The sequence below is a fragment of the Zingiber officinale genome, chromosome 5B (assembly GCF_018446385.1).
Source record: "Zingiber officinale cultivar Zhangliang chromosome 5B, Zo_v1.1, whole genome shotgun sequence".
Classification (NCBI taxonomy): domain Eukaryota; kingdom Viridiplantae; phylum Streptophyta; class Magnoliopsida; order Zingiberales; family Zingiberaceae; genus Zingiber; species Zingiber officinale.
In genome coordinates, this window is record NC_055995.1 from 28,965,375 (window position 1) to 28,984,008 (window position 18,634).

The window sequence follows — 18,634 nt, forward strand, 5'->3', positions numbered from 1 at the left end:
CAAATTTATTGAGGCTCAATGCTTTGATCAATAGGAGGCAACTCTATAGATTTTGCAATACCTAAAAAATACAAGGATCTTTTATACCTTGATTGTGACCATCTTCATATATATATATAGGGTGCACAAATATAGATTAGTTTCTTTTCAACAAAGAGGTGTTCCATATCAGCTATTGTGTCTTTCTAGAATAATATGTTGGAAGTGCAAGAATTAAAACTAGGTCAAGTGCAAAAGTATAATACTCTATGGCTCTTGCCACATATCAGTTTATCTACTTGAAATAATTGATGATTGTATTAAGTAGTGATTCCACTGTGCCTATGAAACTATATTGTGAACTATAAAATATTGTGAATCACACTACCATGGACATTAATTCTAATAGTCTTTCATAAGAAGATGAATTATATAAGCACCTATTCTTACTTTGTCAAGGCAAGATTCAAAACACGTTAGCCATCCATCTGTTAATATAATAGAATTAAATAGGCAACAAAAAGTTAAAATAGTCACTAATACAATGGATTTAATGTGGTTCAAGTAACTTTGTCCCACGCAATGGTCTAATGACTTATTAGGTGGGTCACTGCTCAGAAATCACATAATAATGGTATTCTCTTTTAAAGAGGTTGTGAAATCTCACTTAAAGTAATTTTCTTTTCTCTTCCAAATGGTATAATTAAAAGAACTTAAGCTCTTTTCAGGTCATCGAGAGTGCTTGGAGACACAAAAAATACAACTTTCAAATAAAGGATATCAATATGGTTGACTATTTCAAGGTTCCCTTACTATCTATTTATAGTCGCAAATCAGCCTTCCCTTCAAATAGTAGATAAGACGGCTGTTACATTATATTTGATTTCAATTAACTCAAATCATGGTCAGTTGACTGAAATCTTGTAAAAAAATCTCATATCTGAATCTCATCTTCCAACAATCATCTTAGTCACGACTAAATTCCGTTCCAATCGACATAAATCCATTTAGTCACTCTACACTCTACACCTGATTAGTTAAGTCGTTTGTTTCGATCAGTCGTGAACTCGAGCCGAAACAAATCCTTTCTGTTTCTTGAGCTGAAAACTTGAGTCAACCACCTAATCAATTCAACTCTTTAGTAGACTAAAACAAATCTTCAATCAACTTAATTTGCTCGAGATTGAACTCAATTGTTGACTTCGACCTAGAATAACCTTGTTCCTTAGTTGAGGCACTTCTAGGCAGAACCTATATTAGAACCCCAATATTACAATCTCTTGTAAGCTCTTTATCTAACATGCCTCCAACTCGCGATGCTAATGATGCTCCTTGTTCTCGAGTTCAACTCGCTAGGTCTTTATTCCTTCAAAGTGTCCAAGCCCTTCAAGCTTGGTCTGTTTTTAAGTCCTTGATCTAGTTTCCGAGCCATCAAACTAACATCCTCTTGAAAATGCAAATCCACCTTGACACCTATTGAGTAATGAGTTACCCGATCTACAATCATTCTGCCAAGCTCCTCTTGGGCTTTCATCTTGCTCCAAGCTCCTATCAACCTTGACTTCTTGAATTCGCTTGTTAGCTCAAGCAACCTGTCTACCTGGTTAACCTTCACCACTTGGACCAACTTTGGTAACATGGGTTACCTGTCAAGCGCCTGCACAATTGACACACATGTCAGAGACACAATATAAATCTAACTTTAACCCTTTGTCAACCTTGACCACTTGGGGCATGACTGCATGAACAAAAATATAAAGAAAAAGGATAATTAATTCTTTTACTTCTAATAATTAATTACCAAATTTGGTAACTAAATCTTTGAGAGTGCCTAGAGTTGTATCTTTGTAGCAAATTGAGTTTCTATTAAAGGCCAGTGTTATGGTTCTATTTATAATTATTCAAATATACATGGATGTATATATAAAATATAATGAGGCAATCTGTCGACTACCTAGGGAGATGAACTCTAATCATTTCTTTCACAACAATATCTAAGGTATGAAATACTTCACTAAGTAATGTTAGGATGAGCATTAAATTGAAAACTAGGGCAGACACAACTCAGTTTTATTGGTTTGAAACCAAATCTATATATATCAGCATTGAAAAAAAAATCAAAGTTGAAATTATTTTGATTGTGTTTGGCAGGTTGTTTCAATATTAAAACAACTTGAATTATCTGTTTGGATTCGATTTGCTTCAGCTTGAAGCCAAAAATTGAAAACTGACTATACAGACAAATTAAAAACCAATTAAAGTATTTATGTAAACAAGTTTCTTTTTGAAAATAACAATAAAGATTACTTTCTAACAATGAAACCAATAAGCCAATAACAATAAGTGAACATACTAACTTACCTCTGTATACATACATTTTACATCTTCATATGAAATCTAATAGTCAGATTTGATTTTAATGATTTGTATAAGTTCAAACCAAAGTGGATGATTTTACCCAAATTACAAACTGAAACCAAGCTGATAAATAAATAAATCAATTTTTTTGATTGGGGTCAATTTGGTTCTGTTTAATTTATTGGCTTCAAGTTAGATGCCTACCCCTTCTGAAAACATGTGTTACTTAGGTAAATTGTTTCAAATAAATGATGCTTCTCAACCATTTCACTATCACTGTGGATAGCAGGAGAAGGTTATTGATTTTGTTTGAAATGTATCTTACATGCGGATCTCAATTTGTCGGCTTTCTGTTTCTAATTTTCAAGACAATAAACTATTCCAGCTTCAGGATTCTAATTGACAGTCTGATACTTCTATGCTGACATCTCTAGATATGGTAATAGAATATGCACTGAAGTTTTCAATCATGGTGATTGATCCTTGAGTGAGTAACTCAAGGGTTTGTTGGCACTCCATGGGAATGTCTGATAATTTTCTTGAATGGATTGAAGTACATGATTGCACATGATCTGATTGTCTGTCTAGTATATTACATTCCCAAACTTGTTCTCTATTAAAATTAGATTGTAAATCTTTCTATTGAAGATCTTATATTAGTAACAACATTCAACAATTTTAAATGGGAAGATTATATCAAAGTTATGTTGAGAGTTCACTATTTTCAGATTTTCGCATGCTAGCTAGTCACCCTATATGAACAATGTGTATGAATATTGTGTTGATTATTTGATTAGTTCATGAATATCCATTAACCTTAAGATCTTCATTTGAGGTACGGCATGTTGAAGAAAACAATTTTGGTTGTTAGCTGAACTGAAACTCTCTACATTAGTTAGGTTGTTGATATCTTGTTCTTTCTTCTATGCTCTACAATTTCAAGTTGAGTACTATTTACACATTCTTCCTGCTTAATATTTATTATTGCAGGTTTATTTCTTACTTTCTTTTTCCCTTCTGTTGTGTAATTCCTATTTTAACCACCTTTATGCCCTATTTACACTCACTTCTCAGCTAAAATGGGGCTTCTGTTATTTATTACTGTTGAAACCATATCTGCTCGCCTGACATAGCTGGATGGCACATGGAGCAATTGTTACTTGTTAATGTTGAGTATCATATCTGCTAACAAAAGAGAGCAGTATAATACTATTATCGTCCCAATTGCCAAGTTCAGGAGTTCCAGTCCCTTTAAGTAAAAAGACAATACACCTCTCCTAAATGAGTACTCATTTTGGGCTTGATAGGAAGTGCAGAACCCTTAACATAGTTGCTGAGTGGGTCTGCATGGGCATGTGGAACTGGTAGAGTGTTGTGTAGAAATGACACTTTTAAGTAAAACTAAGCCCCTCCTAAATCGATTCATACTTTGTGCTGAATGGAAAGTGCAGGTCTGTTAACATAGTAGCTCAGAAGGCCTGTGTACCAGGAATATGGGACAGGAGCATTGAGTAGGAAATCTGCTCACAAAAGAGCAGGTTACACCTCTCTCCCATATGGGTAGTCAATTTTGTCTTAATCGGAGTGCTTGCCCCTAATAGTGTATGATTGATTTTATCTTCCCTCTAAATGACTTGCTAATTGAGGTAAATTGGAAGAATTACCTCAATAATATAGAATAACTGCCTATGATTGTTTTTGTGGAGTGATATGATAATGAGGGTAGTAGATGTTTGTTAATTTTAGCTATAGTATGTTATGCCATTCTACTCCATTTGATTGACTGGATACTTAATTTCAAGTTCAATATTTGTTCACAGGTCAGGTGGTCAAGCTGTGCAGATTATACAAAGGCACCATTTTGCTTCTCACCTGAAGAGAATGGGTGTTATAGTTCGTATACAAGATCAGTTTCTTGCATTTGTGAAGGTGGGTTATTAACTACAAGATTTTATTTTGATTGCTTGTTTTTTCACCATGAGGTACCATGCGAATATAAAGAATATGCACTGCCCCTTAATGTAGTTTACTGTTATTTAATGTCCGTACACTTCAACAAATATTATTCATTCAACAAAAGTTAATTGTTTATCTACACTTCCAAAGGAATCTTGAAAAAGTTGGTTAAGAATTGTAAAATATAAGGTTATTGCTATTGTGTGCATTATTCATTCAACAAAGGCTTATTGTTTAACTACACTTTCTAAGGAATCATGGAGAGTTTTGGTTAAGAATTGCCAAATGTAAGTTCATTGCTATGTCCTGTACATGTAGCGACTGAAATTACAACAGGCAAAAACCTGATGTCCCCTAACCAAACTGATCCATCTTTTTTTGGGTTGAATCAGATTTTGGGTTGAATATGAACTTTCAACTATTTCCCTAAATGCTACATTCTTAATAAAATGCACAAGTGAATTATGTTGATTAAGTTACAGCGTTAATTCTTTTAGATTTGGAGTCCTACTTTACCTTTATGATTGTTGCTTGATTTGATTGCCAATTAGAAATGTATTCATTGTATCTGGTAGACCGTAGATACCAGCAGCTGTTATTATTCATCCACGATGAAACTTTCTTGAATCAGAGTTAGTTGGTGATGACAGGGTGCACCAGAAACTATTCAAGATAGGCTAATTGATGTACCTGCTACTTATGTCAAGACATACAAAAAGTATACTAGGCAGGGATCTCGGGTCTTAGCTCTTGCATACAAGACACTTCCAGAAATGGCTGTAAGCTGACTTTTGGTGTTATGAATTCGTTTGTTGTTTGACGGATAATAATTTGTTTCGGAAGCATAAAGATCTGTATGACTTGTATATTAATATTTTTTCATTCTGCACAACTTTGTTTTCCTAGCATAGCCTGTCTTTTTCATCTGAATGCTAGTTTATGTACAGATCAGATATTGTACTTGACCTGTCTCATTAGACAAAATTGGGAACTAATTTAATGTCGATGGGTATATTACACAATGTCATAAATATAGGGTTGGCTTACTCATCCTACACTCCATCTCATTTGCCAAGGCATGAAATAGTTTGCAACTTGATGCTAGAGTGACTACTGCAAACTAATGCTAAATGGATAGTCCTACCTCTAGATTTAATTATATTATTATTGACATGCTCACTACTATGGACTAGTTCCTGATTAACAACATGAAAGAGGTATGGAGTGATTGATGTATGAAATCTATTGCAATTATATTGTAATCTCGTTACCATTTTTTATGCTAAAATATGCATCTGAATGTTCTAGCAAGGATTGTCACGCCCAGGGGGAGTCTCTGCTAAAGGAAATTCCGGCAGCATTTCCCCTGTACGGGTGACAATTTGAAACTTATCTATATAGCCCTCAGGGCTCACAATCATCAGCCAACATGGCTGGAACATATACCATACAATAATAAAACAATCCACGCAGTGAGAAAAAACACAACACAACGGAAAACCTTCGTAGCGGAAAACATGGGCATCATACCCGAAGCACGACATATAATCCATAAGTACAAGAACTACACATCATTAGTATGTAGACATAACGAAATAAGGAAACAACGAAAGTCCGAAACCAGAAAGCCATCTCGACATCTAGTGGGGGACTAGCGACTGGAACCTCCTGCATAGTACAATATATCCAATAATAATAATTATGCCGTACAGTCTCCTGGATAATAGCTAGAAATGTAAAACTGAAAAGACAGGAGAAAACTGTACTCACCTGGGCCTCCTATCCTGACATAAAGGTCGTCAGACCCAACTCATTATATCTCCGGTATGCATGTCAATCATATGCAACCACACAAATGTAATATCCAATATGCAGCAATCACAAGCAATAAATGTAATCCATGCATATGATGCAAAATGTCCTGGTCACCCCTGACGCCAGTCAACCATCTCACACGCGATGGTGAGACCGAGTGGGTAGGGTTATGACAACTGTGCACTTTGCCATCACTACCCATGAGTGGGCTAGCGGAGCCCTTGACAGAGCAACTTGCTGCAACACACCCTACTTGATATACCACTAACCCATGAGTGGTTGTGTGTGCAGATCCATGTAACTGAAGCGATGTGCTCAACAATAATGGAGCCGACAATCACTCAACATGCAATCATACAAAATGATGCATGTCACTAAGCATGTAAATCCTGACAACTCCATAATATATACCAAAAGGTAAAGAAATCCAACAAGGATCTCAGTATCATGAAACTAAGTACACATGTCAGATATGTCTAGTAACTAGTCTTGTATATAGTAAGGCAATGTATATCACTACTTATATGCTCATAAGTACACATGACAAGAACAAAAGAATATAAGTCTAATTGCATACAGATAATAACAAAGGCATGCTATAGGTATCAAGTAGTGACATACCAAAACTAAGATAAACATAATTATTACTAGTGGCTATAACCTACTACGCATATCGAAATGACATTATCAAAAGAGATAAGTCAAGGTACCCGTCTCAAAAATGGAAATCGTATCAGATAGATCCCACGTCGAGACGCCGTCTCGAATCAAAGTCCTGCGATCACATAATGATCATGCTCTCATCCAAATCAAAACATGAATAAACAATCTAACAATTCCAATTGAAATGGATTATTCACACTCACCGAAACTATCCATTCAATCCATTGAATTAACTGCTAAACATGATAAGGTAATGGATGAACCAACCTTACCTAAATCAGTGTACTCCGCTGATTGGAACTAGGTGGAGCTCTTGTTCAACCAATCAAACGCCTCTAATGCAGATCCATAACCCTTCCATGAAGTAACCGTATACTGCCATGAGAAAAATGGATCCACCAGCTAACCAAAACCAATCATAAGATCAGTAACCCAAATTCCAAATTCCTCCTGCTCGTACCTTGCTTGTTTCTGCCGGAGCTCATTGTTTCTTCGCCATCTCCAAATCAATACCCTTAATCTGGTTGCTCACGGGGACAGAGGAGGGACGACAACGTTAGGGCACAGCTGAGGGCAACGAGGTCGCGGCGGCGGTGGTAAATCGGGTGTTGCGGAAGGCTCGTTGCCGGTTGGCTAGTGTGAGGGGAAGGTGACACTAGGGCTTCGGGCTTTCCTTTGGCCGATGGTTATGTATGCGGGGAGAAGAGGAATCGGCACATGGGGGAGGCGATCGGGTTGGGGAAGATGAAGAGGGGAAGAAGGGATGAGTCGGCGGCGATGGCTCGGTGTCGCGCGAGAGGAGAAGGGAGGAGAGGAATCAGACGAGAGGAAGGCTAGGGCACGAGATCAGGAGAAGAGAGGAAATAAAAAGAAATAAAACAAATTTTCAGGAAATTAAACTTAGGTATTTTTAATTAAACCTAAGGTCGAATTCCTCAATCAACTCCCACTTTTGGGTATTCCAAACAGGCTTTTCCCAAGCCTATAAATGCATCCCCTTAACATACGTCATACGAGATCCGAAGAATCCTCAGAAAATTTCTAAAAAATCCAATAAGATTGTTTCCTCAAATAACCTTATTATTTAATTATTATTTGTTCAGTATTTTACAAGGATATCAGAGTGCTTAACTAAAGTAGAAAATATGTCAGAGTGCTGACATACTTTCTACTTTAGTATTGTGACTTTCTACTTTACTATTGTGACTTTCTACTTTCTAGGTTAGCCTGTTCATTCAACTGTCGAATATCATTTATCCGTTGGCTAATGAGATGAAATTTCCTTTCAAAATATCTGTAAAGATTGGGAACATAAGATATTTGGAGTAGTTTGTGGAATGATTCTTTACTAAGGTTTTGTATCTCGTATGAGAGAAAGACTAGTGAAAGAAAAAGAGGAAATCAATTCTCTTCGTTTATTTGGTGAGGGAGAAATTAGTTTGTTCTCTTTTCTTTTCAGACCAAACAGCCAAATAGACAGAAAGCCACCTCGGCACAATGGCCTTTATGCTCCCGCTAATGGAGCACCTCCTTCTCCCAATTCCCCCTTGAGGCTTAGCAGAAAGCCATCTCGACACAATGACCTTTATCTCTTGCTCTAATTGAGCACCTCCCTCCCCCAATTTGCCACTGTGAGGCTCCATACCGTCAGTGCAGCCACTTCCTTCAGAACCAATTATTTGTCTCTTCTCTTTCTTTTCTATCCCTACCTTCTTTTTCTCACCTAGTTTCTGTTCCTCTAAAGGAAACGGCCTAAACAACATTCATGTGTAAGATCCATTACTTTCTCTGCTTAATTATTATCTTTTTATAAATTTGGATTGAGATACTAGCAATGACTCATGGTTTCCAGTCATCTCGCATTGCTATATTTCTGATGGTCATTAGTTAGAAAACTAGGTTTTCTATTGCCTAGCAAAAGCCTCAATTATCTTTTGTCAGGTGAGATTTTCCTTAGCTGAGTGATTTTTTCCTAATTAGTTGTTCAATGTGCCCGTCAGTTTTTTCCTTAGAGCATTTTCAAGTGAATGAGGAGTAGCACTGTCTCTTCCAGCATTGTTCCAATGAATTTCTGGGAAGAAGAAAAATATTAAGAATTTTAGAACTAGCAGCAGTTCATAATTTACATTTTCCCCTCAAGAATGATCTTATGCTGATCTAGTGGAAGAGATTATTAAACCTACCAACTAAATTCCACCTTAGTCTTTTTGTTTAGCTTTTCAATCTATATTTTGGTATGTCTTCTCCTATAGTGTTCAAACGAGGATCTTTGTTATGTTGGTGGTTATTAGTATCCTCCTTGTTTCTAACATGTCATACTTAGGTAGATTTTTTTTTTTCTTTCGTTTCTAAGAAATGCCTTTTTGAAAATTTTAACATTACATGTTACACTATGTTTCATTGCCTTTACAGGTCAGTGAAGCTAGAAGTTTAGACAGAGATGTGGTCGAAAATGGTCTGACTTTTGCTGGCTTTGCGGTAAAAAATTATAGTAAACTTGTAATTGTATTTAATTATCTATTCCTGTATCCTGAATGCAAAACTAGTTGTCCAAGTCGTGACATTAATTTGGGATTGTCTGTTAACAGGTTTTCAATTGTCCTATCCGATCTGATTCTGCCACTGTTTTATCTGAACTGAAAGGTTCATCACATGACTTGGTATGTGATTCATAAGATCAGTTCTCTTACCTTATTAAAATATCCTAGTTGAATCATAATTAATTCTTTTCAAACACTACTGATACTTTACATCGGGACCTAGAATTTGTTGATCTCAACTCCGGTTGAATTAATCAATGTAAAGCTCAACTCCAGTTGAATTAATCAATGTAAAGCTCAGCACAACTTACTCTAGAACTCAATAAGTTCTCTTTAACTTAACCTTCCCTCCAATTGAATCCTGAGCTTCTGGCATCTTTTGCTTCTCATTGTTCTAGAAATGGACAGCAGAACCCCCTAGTCTGACTATCAAGTCCCTAATTTCTTTACTTGGAAAGAAACCGGTTCTGATTTTCTATTGTGCAACTTATATACATTTGTTAGGTAATGATTACTGGTGATCAAGCTTTGACAGCTTGCCACGTGGCCAGTCAAGTTCACATTATCACAAAGCCTGCTTTAATCTTGGTTCGAGGAAATAACAGCACAGACTTTCAATGGGTGTCACCTGATGAAACTGAGATTACTTCCTATAGGCAAGTATTATTTAATAGCTTTATGATTTTTTTTTTCACAGCTTAAGCAAAGCATTAGATGATCTTATAAACACTGCTCGAGTATCTAGTTTGTGTTTATACTTTTTCTTTTTGCAATTGATCTTTCTATAAACTCCATGATGTTCGCATACCTTGTTCGATTTTTGTGAATATGAATTTCTGAGGTGCATGTTACAGTGAGAAAGAGGTAGAACAACTGTCGGATTCGCGTGATCTTTGCATAGGTGGGGATTGCTTTGAAATGCTGCAGAGGAGTGAAGCTGTGTTTAATGTTATACCTTATGTGAAGGTTAGTAATGAAATTGCTGATCATGCAGACTAACTGCCTTCCAAGTTATATCTTAAATTAGTTGCTGATGTGATGGTTCTCCCTTCAGGTTTTTGCACGGGTTGCTCCTGAACAAAAAGAACTCATTCTAAATACTCTTAAGACAGTTGGTAGGATGACATTGATGTGTGGAGATGGAACCAATGATGTTGGAGCGTTGAAACAAGTAAGAAATTAATATTTTTCTGACATACATATTGACACTTAAACTTGTAGAAGTAAACATGTTTACAAGAAAATCTTCTTTTCTTTCTACTCGTGCCTTTTTCTTTATCCCATTACCATCAACCTGTGTTTTTCTCCACTATTTGGAATTGATAATGTGAACTTTGGAATGCTATATCAAAATGACTAATAATTTCTGTCTCTATCCCTTGCACCTTTCACTCTATATAATATCAACTTCTAATTATAGATATTATTCATCGCCTTGGAATTTATCCATATCATTTAAACATTTTGTCTCCTTTTATTATCTATTAGCTAACACCTAACGCTATTTTTTGGATAGTAAATAAAAGTTGATTACCCTGGTAGATTCTGATATTGATACTGTTTTTTGTTATATTTTCATCAATAGGTGACACTCTCAAATTTAGGATTCCTATCACCACTAACCCAATTTTGTGGTCTTCTCACACCAAGTGTCACATGAAGATGAATCTTTATCTTTAAAAAGCCTCCCCAGAGCCATACAAGTCTCTTTTTTTCTCTTAATTTTTTTATGGCCTATTTTTTTTTTTTTTTTCAATTCTATATGCTCCTCTTCCACTGCTCCCATCTCTTACCATATCTATTGATTTCCGAAGAATATTTGCCATGTCTGTATCATAAGCAAATTTTTAGGTATAATCAAAGGATACAATATAGGTTCTGCTTTATTTAGCGTAATTAACATGTTTTTCAGGCCCATGTAGGAATTGCTTTATTGAATGCTGTACTGCCAACTCAAATGGGAGAAGCATCATCACAAACACAACCTTCTAAATCTGAAAATAAAGCTGGAAAATCTACGAAACCAAAGTCAGTGCTTGAGTCATCCAAGTCAGTTGTGCCTGCCAACAATACTGCAACGACAAGCAACCGTCACCTAACAGCAGCTGAAAAACAACGTCAAAAGCTGCAGAAGATGTTGGATGAGATGAATGAGGAGGGCGATGGTCGTAGTGCTCCAGTTGTGAAACTTGGTGATGCCTCAATGGCTTCTCCATTTACTGCAAAGCATGCCTCTGTAGCTCCCACCCTTGATATCATTCGTCAAGGTCGGAGTACGCTTGTGACTACCCTCCAAATGTTTAAGATTCTTGGCCTAAACTGCTTGGCGACGGCTTATGTGCTCAGTGTCATGAACCTGGATGGAGTGAAGCTGGGAGATGTCCAGGCCACCATCAGTGGGGTATTCACAGCTGCTTTCTTCCTTTTCATCTCGCATGCTCGTCCACTGCAGACACTATCTGCTGCCCGACCTCATCCAAATATCTTTTGTGCCTACGTGTTTCTTTCTCTAACTGGTCAATTTGCGATGCACTTGTTCTTTTTGATTTCATCTGTTAATGAAGCCTCAAAGTATATGCCAGAGGAATGTATTGAACCAGATTCAGAGTTCCACCCAAACCTTGTGAACACTGTATCATATATGGTCAACATGATGATCCAGGTTGCAACATTTGCTGTGAACTACATGGGGCACCCATTTAATCAGAGCATATCCGAGAACAGGCCGTTCAAGTATGCATTATTTGCTGCAGTGGGCTTCTTCTCTGTGATCACTTCAGATTTGTTTAGGGATCTGAATGACTGGTTAAAACTTGTTCCACTACCGGAGGTAATTAGGGGGAAGTTGATGCTTTGGGCTATGCTCATGTTTGTAGGTTGCTATGGTTGGGAAAGGCTGTTACGGTCGCTATTTCCAGGTCGAATGCCAGCACGGAGTAGACGTCAGAAACAAGCAGCAGTTTCCTTGGATAAGAAACAATTGTAATCCATTTCACAGAGTTAGGGTACACCAAGCAACATGTCCACATTGAACTGATCAAGAGACCTGGCGAGTTCCACAGGATTGCTTGTCATAACAAATGTAGTCGAAACAATTTTGTTGTACCATGTGATATTCACATGCAAAAATTCTAAATTCGCATTTCATCTTCGCCTAGTTAAACTATTCCAAACTATCTAAGAACCATACCTGTCATTTTTATTTTTTGTTGCTTAGTATTTCCATTGTGCTGCTGGGGAATCAAAAGCAAGACCTAAAGGATTTATTTTATGACAGCGTTCTGTTTCCCTTTGGGTGAACAGTCATTTTTTTTGGTCTTGTTTTTGCTGTATTTGGGGCCTTATCTAAAAGTGCTGTTTAGTTGCTTTTGAAAGTTGGAAAATACCTTACAATTCTGATGCCCTATCGAGAGAAGATTATTTATGGATCCATACACAATTCTTCATTTTTTTAAAAAAATTCTACAAAGATAACGAATTATAACCAGAGCTGGATTGTTCCAGCATCACGGGATTTTGCTATTTAAAGGATGCAACACTGACTGGGGTTTCCAAATAATAACTCAGCAGGTGAATAGATCCAAGCAAATTGTTCAGTTGGCGCTGCCTAAGACTTTTTTCGACCTTTTAAGTTGACATTCGGTATTTAATTTACGTCGAATAATCTTGATCCATCTGACCTCAGAAATTTTTGACAGACTACCAGAAAAAATTGGAAAACGTTCATAACAAATGGTTAATTAACTCTGTTCTTAGGTCAACATTTATTTATTAATTTGTCGAAACTGAGATTTAATCATTGGATGTCCGAAAAATTTAAAAGGTATCCTACCATTGCATCATTCCTCCGAGGACACGAGCTATCTAATTCAATCTATAGGAATTCATTGGTTCCGATCGATCTGAGTTTCTAATCTCCCATTGAGTTTCAGGCATTCTTTTTATACTGCAAATCTGATGCTGGAATCACAGGGTTAACACTCTTTGTGGGTTGAAACTTCTTGATAAAAAGTGCAGCAAGTCACGTTCTGCTTGTGCACTCCAGTCCTTTCAATTGATTTTGACAAAATAAAATCCACATTGCAACAAAAGAGATACTGTCTAGCGTCCACATATGTACATGTACAAGGATATTACTCTAACATTCTAAACATTACACGAGAAACTACCCAGACTCGTGCAAATAATTTCAGGCGATCTCATTAATAAAGATACTGTCAAGTGATGTGAATTTATAAGTTCATCGAAAAGAATTAAGAGGGACTTTAACAGGCAACCAACAATGAACCCTCAACAAATATTCCGAGGTCTCACTCTCCTTCCATATGCATCCGTGCCATCAAGTTCGTCACCTGCGTAGACGCTGGACGCTGCAGAAGTTCTACCCCTCTTAGCAACATATCGTAGAAGCTCAGTCAGAATAGATGGGCAACTGACCTTCAAGTATTCAAATCCCTCCGTCTGCATTACAGCTGCATATACCAGGGAGAAAAGCATCAGAATTTCGCTGGCCAGTGTAGGAGACCAGACGCCATTTAAATTATCTAGAAGTTGCATATTTAAAGTTCTGTGCTTACGAAAAATGTTCAGAAAAAATATACTAAACATTGTTTTTGATTACATGGCAGCCTTGATTTACAGAACCTGGGTAGGGAAGCTGTTCTAGGAAGTCATATCACTCCACATACAAAATCAAATCCAGGTCAAATTATTTTCATGACTTAAGTTAGCCTAACTAAAGAAGGATTGTATGTGGCTCAGCTGGTTCCGTTAATTGTTGCAAATGGCTCCGTATATAGCGATTCAAATCAGGACCAAAAAGATAATATTACTATCTATGATTATGGACACCTCCCAACGCTAACTGAAAGTTAAACTGCAATCCGGCCTGGAGATGTGCCATGAAAGGAGGGGGGGGGGGATGTTATGACAACAGGGAGATGTGCAATGAATATTAAGATAATTAATCATGGAGTTGATTATGAGAGAAGAACAGAACTATTTACTTACCGCTAGTGTTTTCAGCAGAAAAAACATTGTGAATTAAATCAAGGTTGATTGTTCATAGCTTTTTATCAAGTCCAAAATGAAAGCAATTCATTTCTAGAAAGGACAAAGAAAATTAAAATCAAAACTCATGGAGGACAAGGAACCATCTTCATCAGGATATCCATACTATAAACAAAAATCACCAACATGACACATAATAACTTACTGATGCATAATCAGAATAGGCAAGTCAAATGTGTGACTGATGTTTTCAAAAGGAAAAAGGTTCAACTTTATGCGTTGAGCTATCTTGGATTCTGTTGGATAATTATACCAAAAAAGAAGTGCATCTAGTCGAGGGAATATTTTAGAATAAGAAATTAGCTGTACCTCTCAAATTCTCGGGTGAAGCAACGAATTTAAGACAAACGGACTTAAGCTGAAAACAGTGGTGCTGCTCGGCCAGAGCCAGAGTAGTGGCCACAGTATTTATGGTAACATCCTCACATAACTTGGCTTCACAGAGTAGTTTAAGCCTATCTACTGCATAGCGGTCTGCAGCAGCAAGCAAATGCTGAGTCATTAGAGTGGAAGCACACTTTGAGTTAAGACCGGTAACCTCTTCCAAGTCAGGTAGTGAATCCCAGTATATGAAATGAAGTAAAGCCTAAAAAAAGAACAAGCACATTTAACAAAAAAAAAAATAGAACGACAAAAAGGATGATCATATAACTTGCAATACATTGTAGCAACAAATGGAATAAGCAAGGTAATATATTCCTCACACTGCTTTGTAAACTAATGGAAAATAACACAATTGGACATCACAATATGAAAAGAATGGTAACAGAGCATATCAAACAAGTCCTCATGCGCCCTTTCATTGAGAAGCCCCTACTTGTCAGGTAATTAAGTGCATGACATGATAATAGAGACTATGAGAAGCATACAATCAGACCGCAGACCATCAATATTTAGCATAAAGGTAAAAAGAAAAAAGCTACCTTAAATACCAGAGCCTCCATGTCTTCTACCTTTAAGCAGCGCATGTTACTATCTTTCATTGGACCAAAAAGCTGTGCCCTAAATACTGGTGATCGAGCTGCTAATACCAACTTATGAACATGGAAAATCTCATCATCAACTTCAAAACTCACATCGGTTGCCTCTTCACTATGAAGAAGCTGGCCAAAATGCTGAGCTATGTTTGACAGTGGCACTCGTATGGTATAAATCTTGGGCCCTTCAGTGAAAGATCTAACAACACCAACAGTACAATTAACTAATAGGCAATCATCCTTGAGGTAATCTGAGGTCTCCAAAGCAGTTCTTTTGAAGAAACGCTTATATCCCCTGCAACATTAACAATGGATATTATCCCATAAATAGAAATTATATCACTCACAGCATTTTCCTAAAAAGTATTCTATAACTCACAGTTGCATTTTTTTAATGCATAAAAAGCACAAAGCAAAAGTAATAGATTAAAAAAATACGTCACCTATCAATATTTTTGAACAAAATGAATGAAGAAACTAGTTTATTTCGATAGTCGGTGGGTAGAAAGAAAAAGTAGGAAAAGATACTGTTTTGAATCAGATAATTTGGTGGTGTGGCAAAAGCATGGGAGAGGTGTTGTTAGTGCAACCGAGTTGCAAAGGGGGCACTAGTGATGTGATCAAGGTGCAAAGGAGGCACCAATTCTATAGCTGAGGCTTATAGGATGTATCAATAGTGAAGTTGCATCATGGAGAAGGCACCTACGATGAGGTGAACAAGAAAATCCGGGTGTGATTTCAGTGTTTATGCCATGGATCTGGAGAGGTCGTAGGGTGAGTAGCAAGGGTGTCAGGAGGTGCCACTAGTAGTATACAAGATGAGTACATAGGGGCGATGGGAAAATATTTCATGATGCAAACAAAAACATGGGCAAGTGAATTTGCACCGAAGACCAAACTAAGAGTTTGACTCTAATACCAATTGACACAACATTAACTAATCATGACCTTAAAAAAGGCCAAAAATCAAGATGCCCAGTACATGGGATTCTATTCCCTTTTATAGACTAAAACAAGAGCTGAGCTATTTTATGTAAACATAGGATTTGTTTTTTTTTTTCAAAAATTATAATTCCCCAATAATTATACTCAGCCTTTTATTTCTCTAGACTCTGCATCATTAAACTTGGGCAATTGCATCAAATAAACTTTATGGATATTCTTTTTCCCCTTCATAAGATATTGTTTTATAGATGATAAGAAATTGCATACTTTATGAGGATATATCCATCTTTGTATCAGTAATTAGCAACCTCAAACTGAGCAGATTTACAAGAAAAATTACTTGGCTACAGGTTAAGATTAGCCGGCCTATCCCAGAGCGAGCAAGATTATAATTGCTAATTACTTCCATGTTACATATCATATAAAAATAAATTAGTGAACTATGACAATCTGAACAATAGTATATCATGTCATTTCAGTATCCATGCAGAGGGAAAACAGATCTAAGCACTTGTGATGAGTCATCCCAAGAAGATGGATGATGCGTGAAGTGTGAACCAAGCATGAGTGCTTGCACGCATTCCTGAGCAATCTCAAGTACTCTCACTGATGAATCTAAACATTCAATTCATTATTTCAATTACAATGCTTCATCAAGGAATTTGACATCCCATAGTTTTTACCTTCACAACATTCATCGTCATGCACAGGTGGAGGATTCAATCTTCTATCATTGCAATATAAACAAAAAAAAGTCCACTAAAGCGTTGCAAATTATTTATTCAAAGAACATTCAAATGAAACTAGTGATATAATTCTTAATATCCAATTTTTTCAGGAGAAGAAAAAGAATGAATTACATTTCTAAGTTGTAGTGAATTCCTTTTCTTTGAAATGAAAAACTTGATAATCAGAATTCTAATAGTTAATAAATGGGAATTCCAACTCCTACCAAAGTGGAAAGTTCTCAAAATTCCATTGCCTTCCTTTTTGTACATTGCTTATATGCCCAAACATAGGTTAGTAGTTCATGAAATCAAACTCAAGATAAAGATACTATCACAATTTAGTAAAGTATTTGAAAAAAAAAATCATTTGCCATTCTACCAAACAAAATGATTGAATTTCTTAAGAATTTATCTCTCAGATAATAAATTTCTTTTCTTTCAAGGATTGTTCCAAAGAATGATAATCAAAGTGCGCAACCCAACTCACCACATGCTTCCACGATATTTAAGGGTGTAGGGGCCGCTCTCCAGCGTCCTCCCAAAGTGGGTATGAATCTTGTGCCGCTCCTTCCCGCTCTGGTCCAGCAGCGTGAGCTCGAAGAGCGCCCTCACATCTGTCCCGTCGCTGGCGAGCGCCACGAAGAGGGACACATACGACGCCCGGTCCTCCTCGCTCTTCCCGTCGGGGTAGAAGTAGACGGCCCAGTCATAGCCCCCAGCCCTGAACGTGTCCGAAGCCGCGTACTTCCCCACTCGCATCCCCTTGATCAGCGAGTACCCGGAAATCTTGAAGTGGTGCGAGCCGTTCACCGTCTCAGTGACCGACGTCGAAGTCGTCTCTGTCGGCTGCTGGCAAGGCGCAGAGGACTGCAACGACGCGGATGCGAAGGGACGGTCGGAGATGCCTCCTCGGAAGGTCCTACTGCTACCCATACCGAGACAGACGCAGACCGATTCGACGGAACCGATGAGAATGCGATCTAGGGTTCCGACTCAGGAACAGAACTACGAGCAGGCCGCAAGGATCTGCGGCCAAATTGATCGAGGGTTTTCTTCCAACAGGTCGAGGCCGAGACGATCTTCCAGGATCGGCGTTCGAATTTGCGATGAAGTGAATGAAAATCGACGACGAGATCGAAACGAGGACGCGTCGGAGTCGGAATCGGAATCGGAATTCGGGAACGTTCGGGGCGGAGGAGACCAGGTATATATAGATACACAGAGAGGAGCGGAATTACACGATTAAGTCGCTAAATTTAACTACTACGGTCACCCGTTATTTCTACCTTACATATAACTGGAGGTTTAAACTGCGGCGGACTAAGTGCATCTCCAGGGCCTCTAGTGGTAGAAAATGCGGGTTACGTACGGAAATAGCCGGGAGGTTTGTTTTAGACAACTGCACGTTCCATTTAAGGAGACTTTCACGTGCTTGTGTGGTGCCCAGGCGTCAGCTAGAACCTTCGTGTAGTTAGCTGAGAAAGTGACAGATTTAAAGGTATTAAAAGGCTCCATTAAGTCAATAATAACGACTATAAACGTTAACAGAGTCGACTTTATAATATTAATTGAAGTTTTATGGATCGGTTTTTTTCTTATATAT

The 18,634-nt window shown here is 37.5% G+C and overlaps 2 protein-coding genes across 3 annotated transcripts in view; one reads left to right on the forward strand and one right to left on the reverse strand.

Moving 5' to 3' along the window:
* The window catches only part of LOC121984305 (probable manganese-transporting ATPase PDR2), a 31,823-nt gene extending 19,198 nt beyond the window's left edge, over positions 1-12,625 (forward strand). The window contains exons 15-22 of the mRNA XM_042537180.1: positions 4,158-4,266; positions 4,944-5,072; positions 9,184-9,249; positions 9,360-9,431; positions 9,816-9,967; positions 10,166-10,277; positions 10,366-10,482; positions 11,224-12,625. Of these exons, the coding sequence (XP_042393114.1) occupies positions 4,158-4,266; positions 4,944-5,072; positions 9,184-9,249; positions 9,360-9,431; positions 9,816-9,967; positions 10,166-10,277; positions 10,366-10,482; positions 11,224-12,297 (1,831 nt within the window). The 3' untranslated portion in view covers positions 12,298-12,625. The remainder of the gene's footprint in view (positions 1-4,157; positions 4,267-4,943; positions 5,073-9,183; positions 9,250-9,359; positions 9,432-9,815; positions 9,968-10,165; positions 10,278-10,365; positions 10,483-11,223) is intronic.
* Positions 12,626-13,486: 861 nt separating this feature from the next.
* LOC121984306 (BTB/POZ and MATH domain-containing protein 1-like) lies at positions 13,487-18,223 on the reverse strand. Of its 2 annotated transcripts, XM_042537182.1 has the most exons (5): positions 17,519-18,223; positions 15,305-15,653; positions 14,691-14,967; positions 13,749-13,783; positions 13,487-13,681 (listed from the first exon to the last, which is right to left on the reverse strand). In XM_042537182.1, exons 1-5 carry the CDS (start codon positions 17,962-17,964, stop codon positions 13,622-13,624), a joined length of 1,167 nt encoding a protein of 388 aa, XP_042393116.1. In that variant the 5' UTR covers positions 17,965-18,223; the 3' UTR covers positions 13,487-13,621. The 2 variants fall into 2 exon arrangements, with proteins under 2 accessions (XP_042393116.1, XP_042393115.1); XM_042537181.1 differs by having other exon boundaries at positions 13,487-13,783; positions 17,519-18,222.
* Positions 18,224-18,634: the final 411 nt, after the last annotated feature.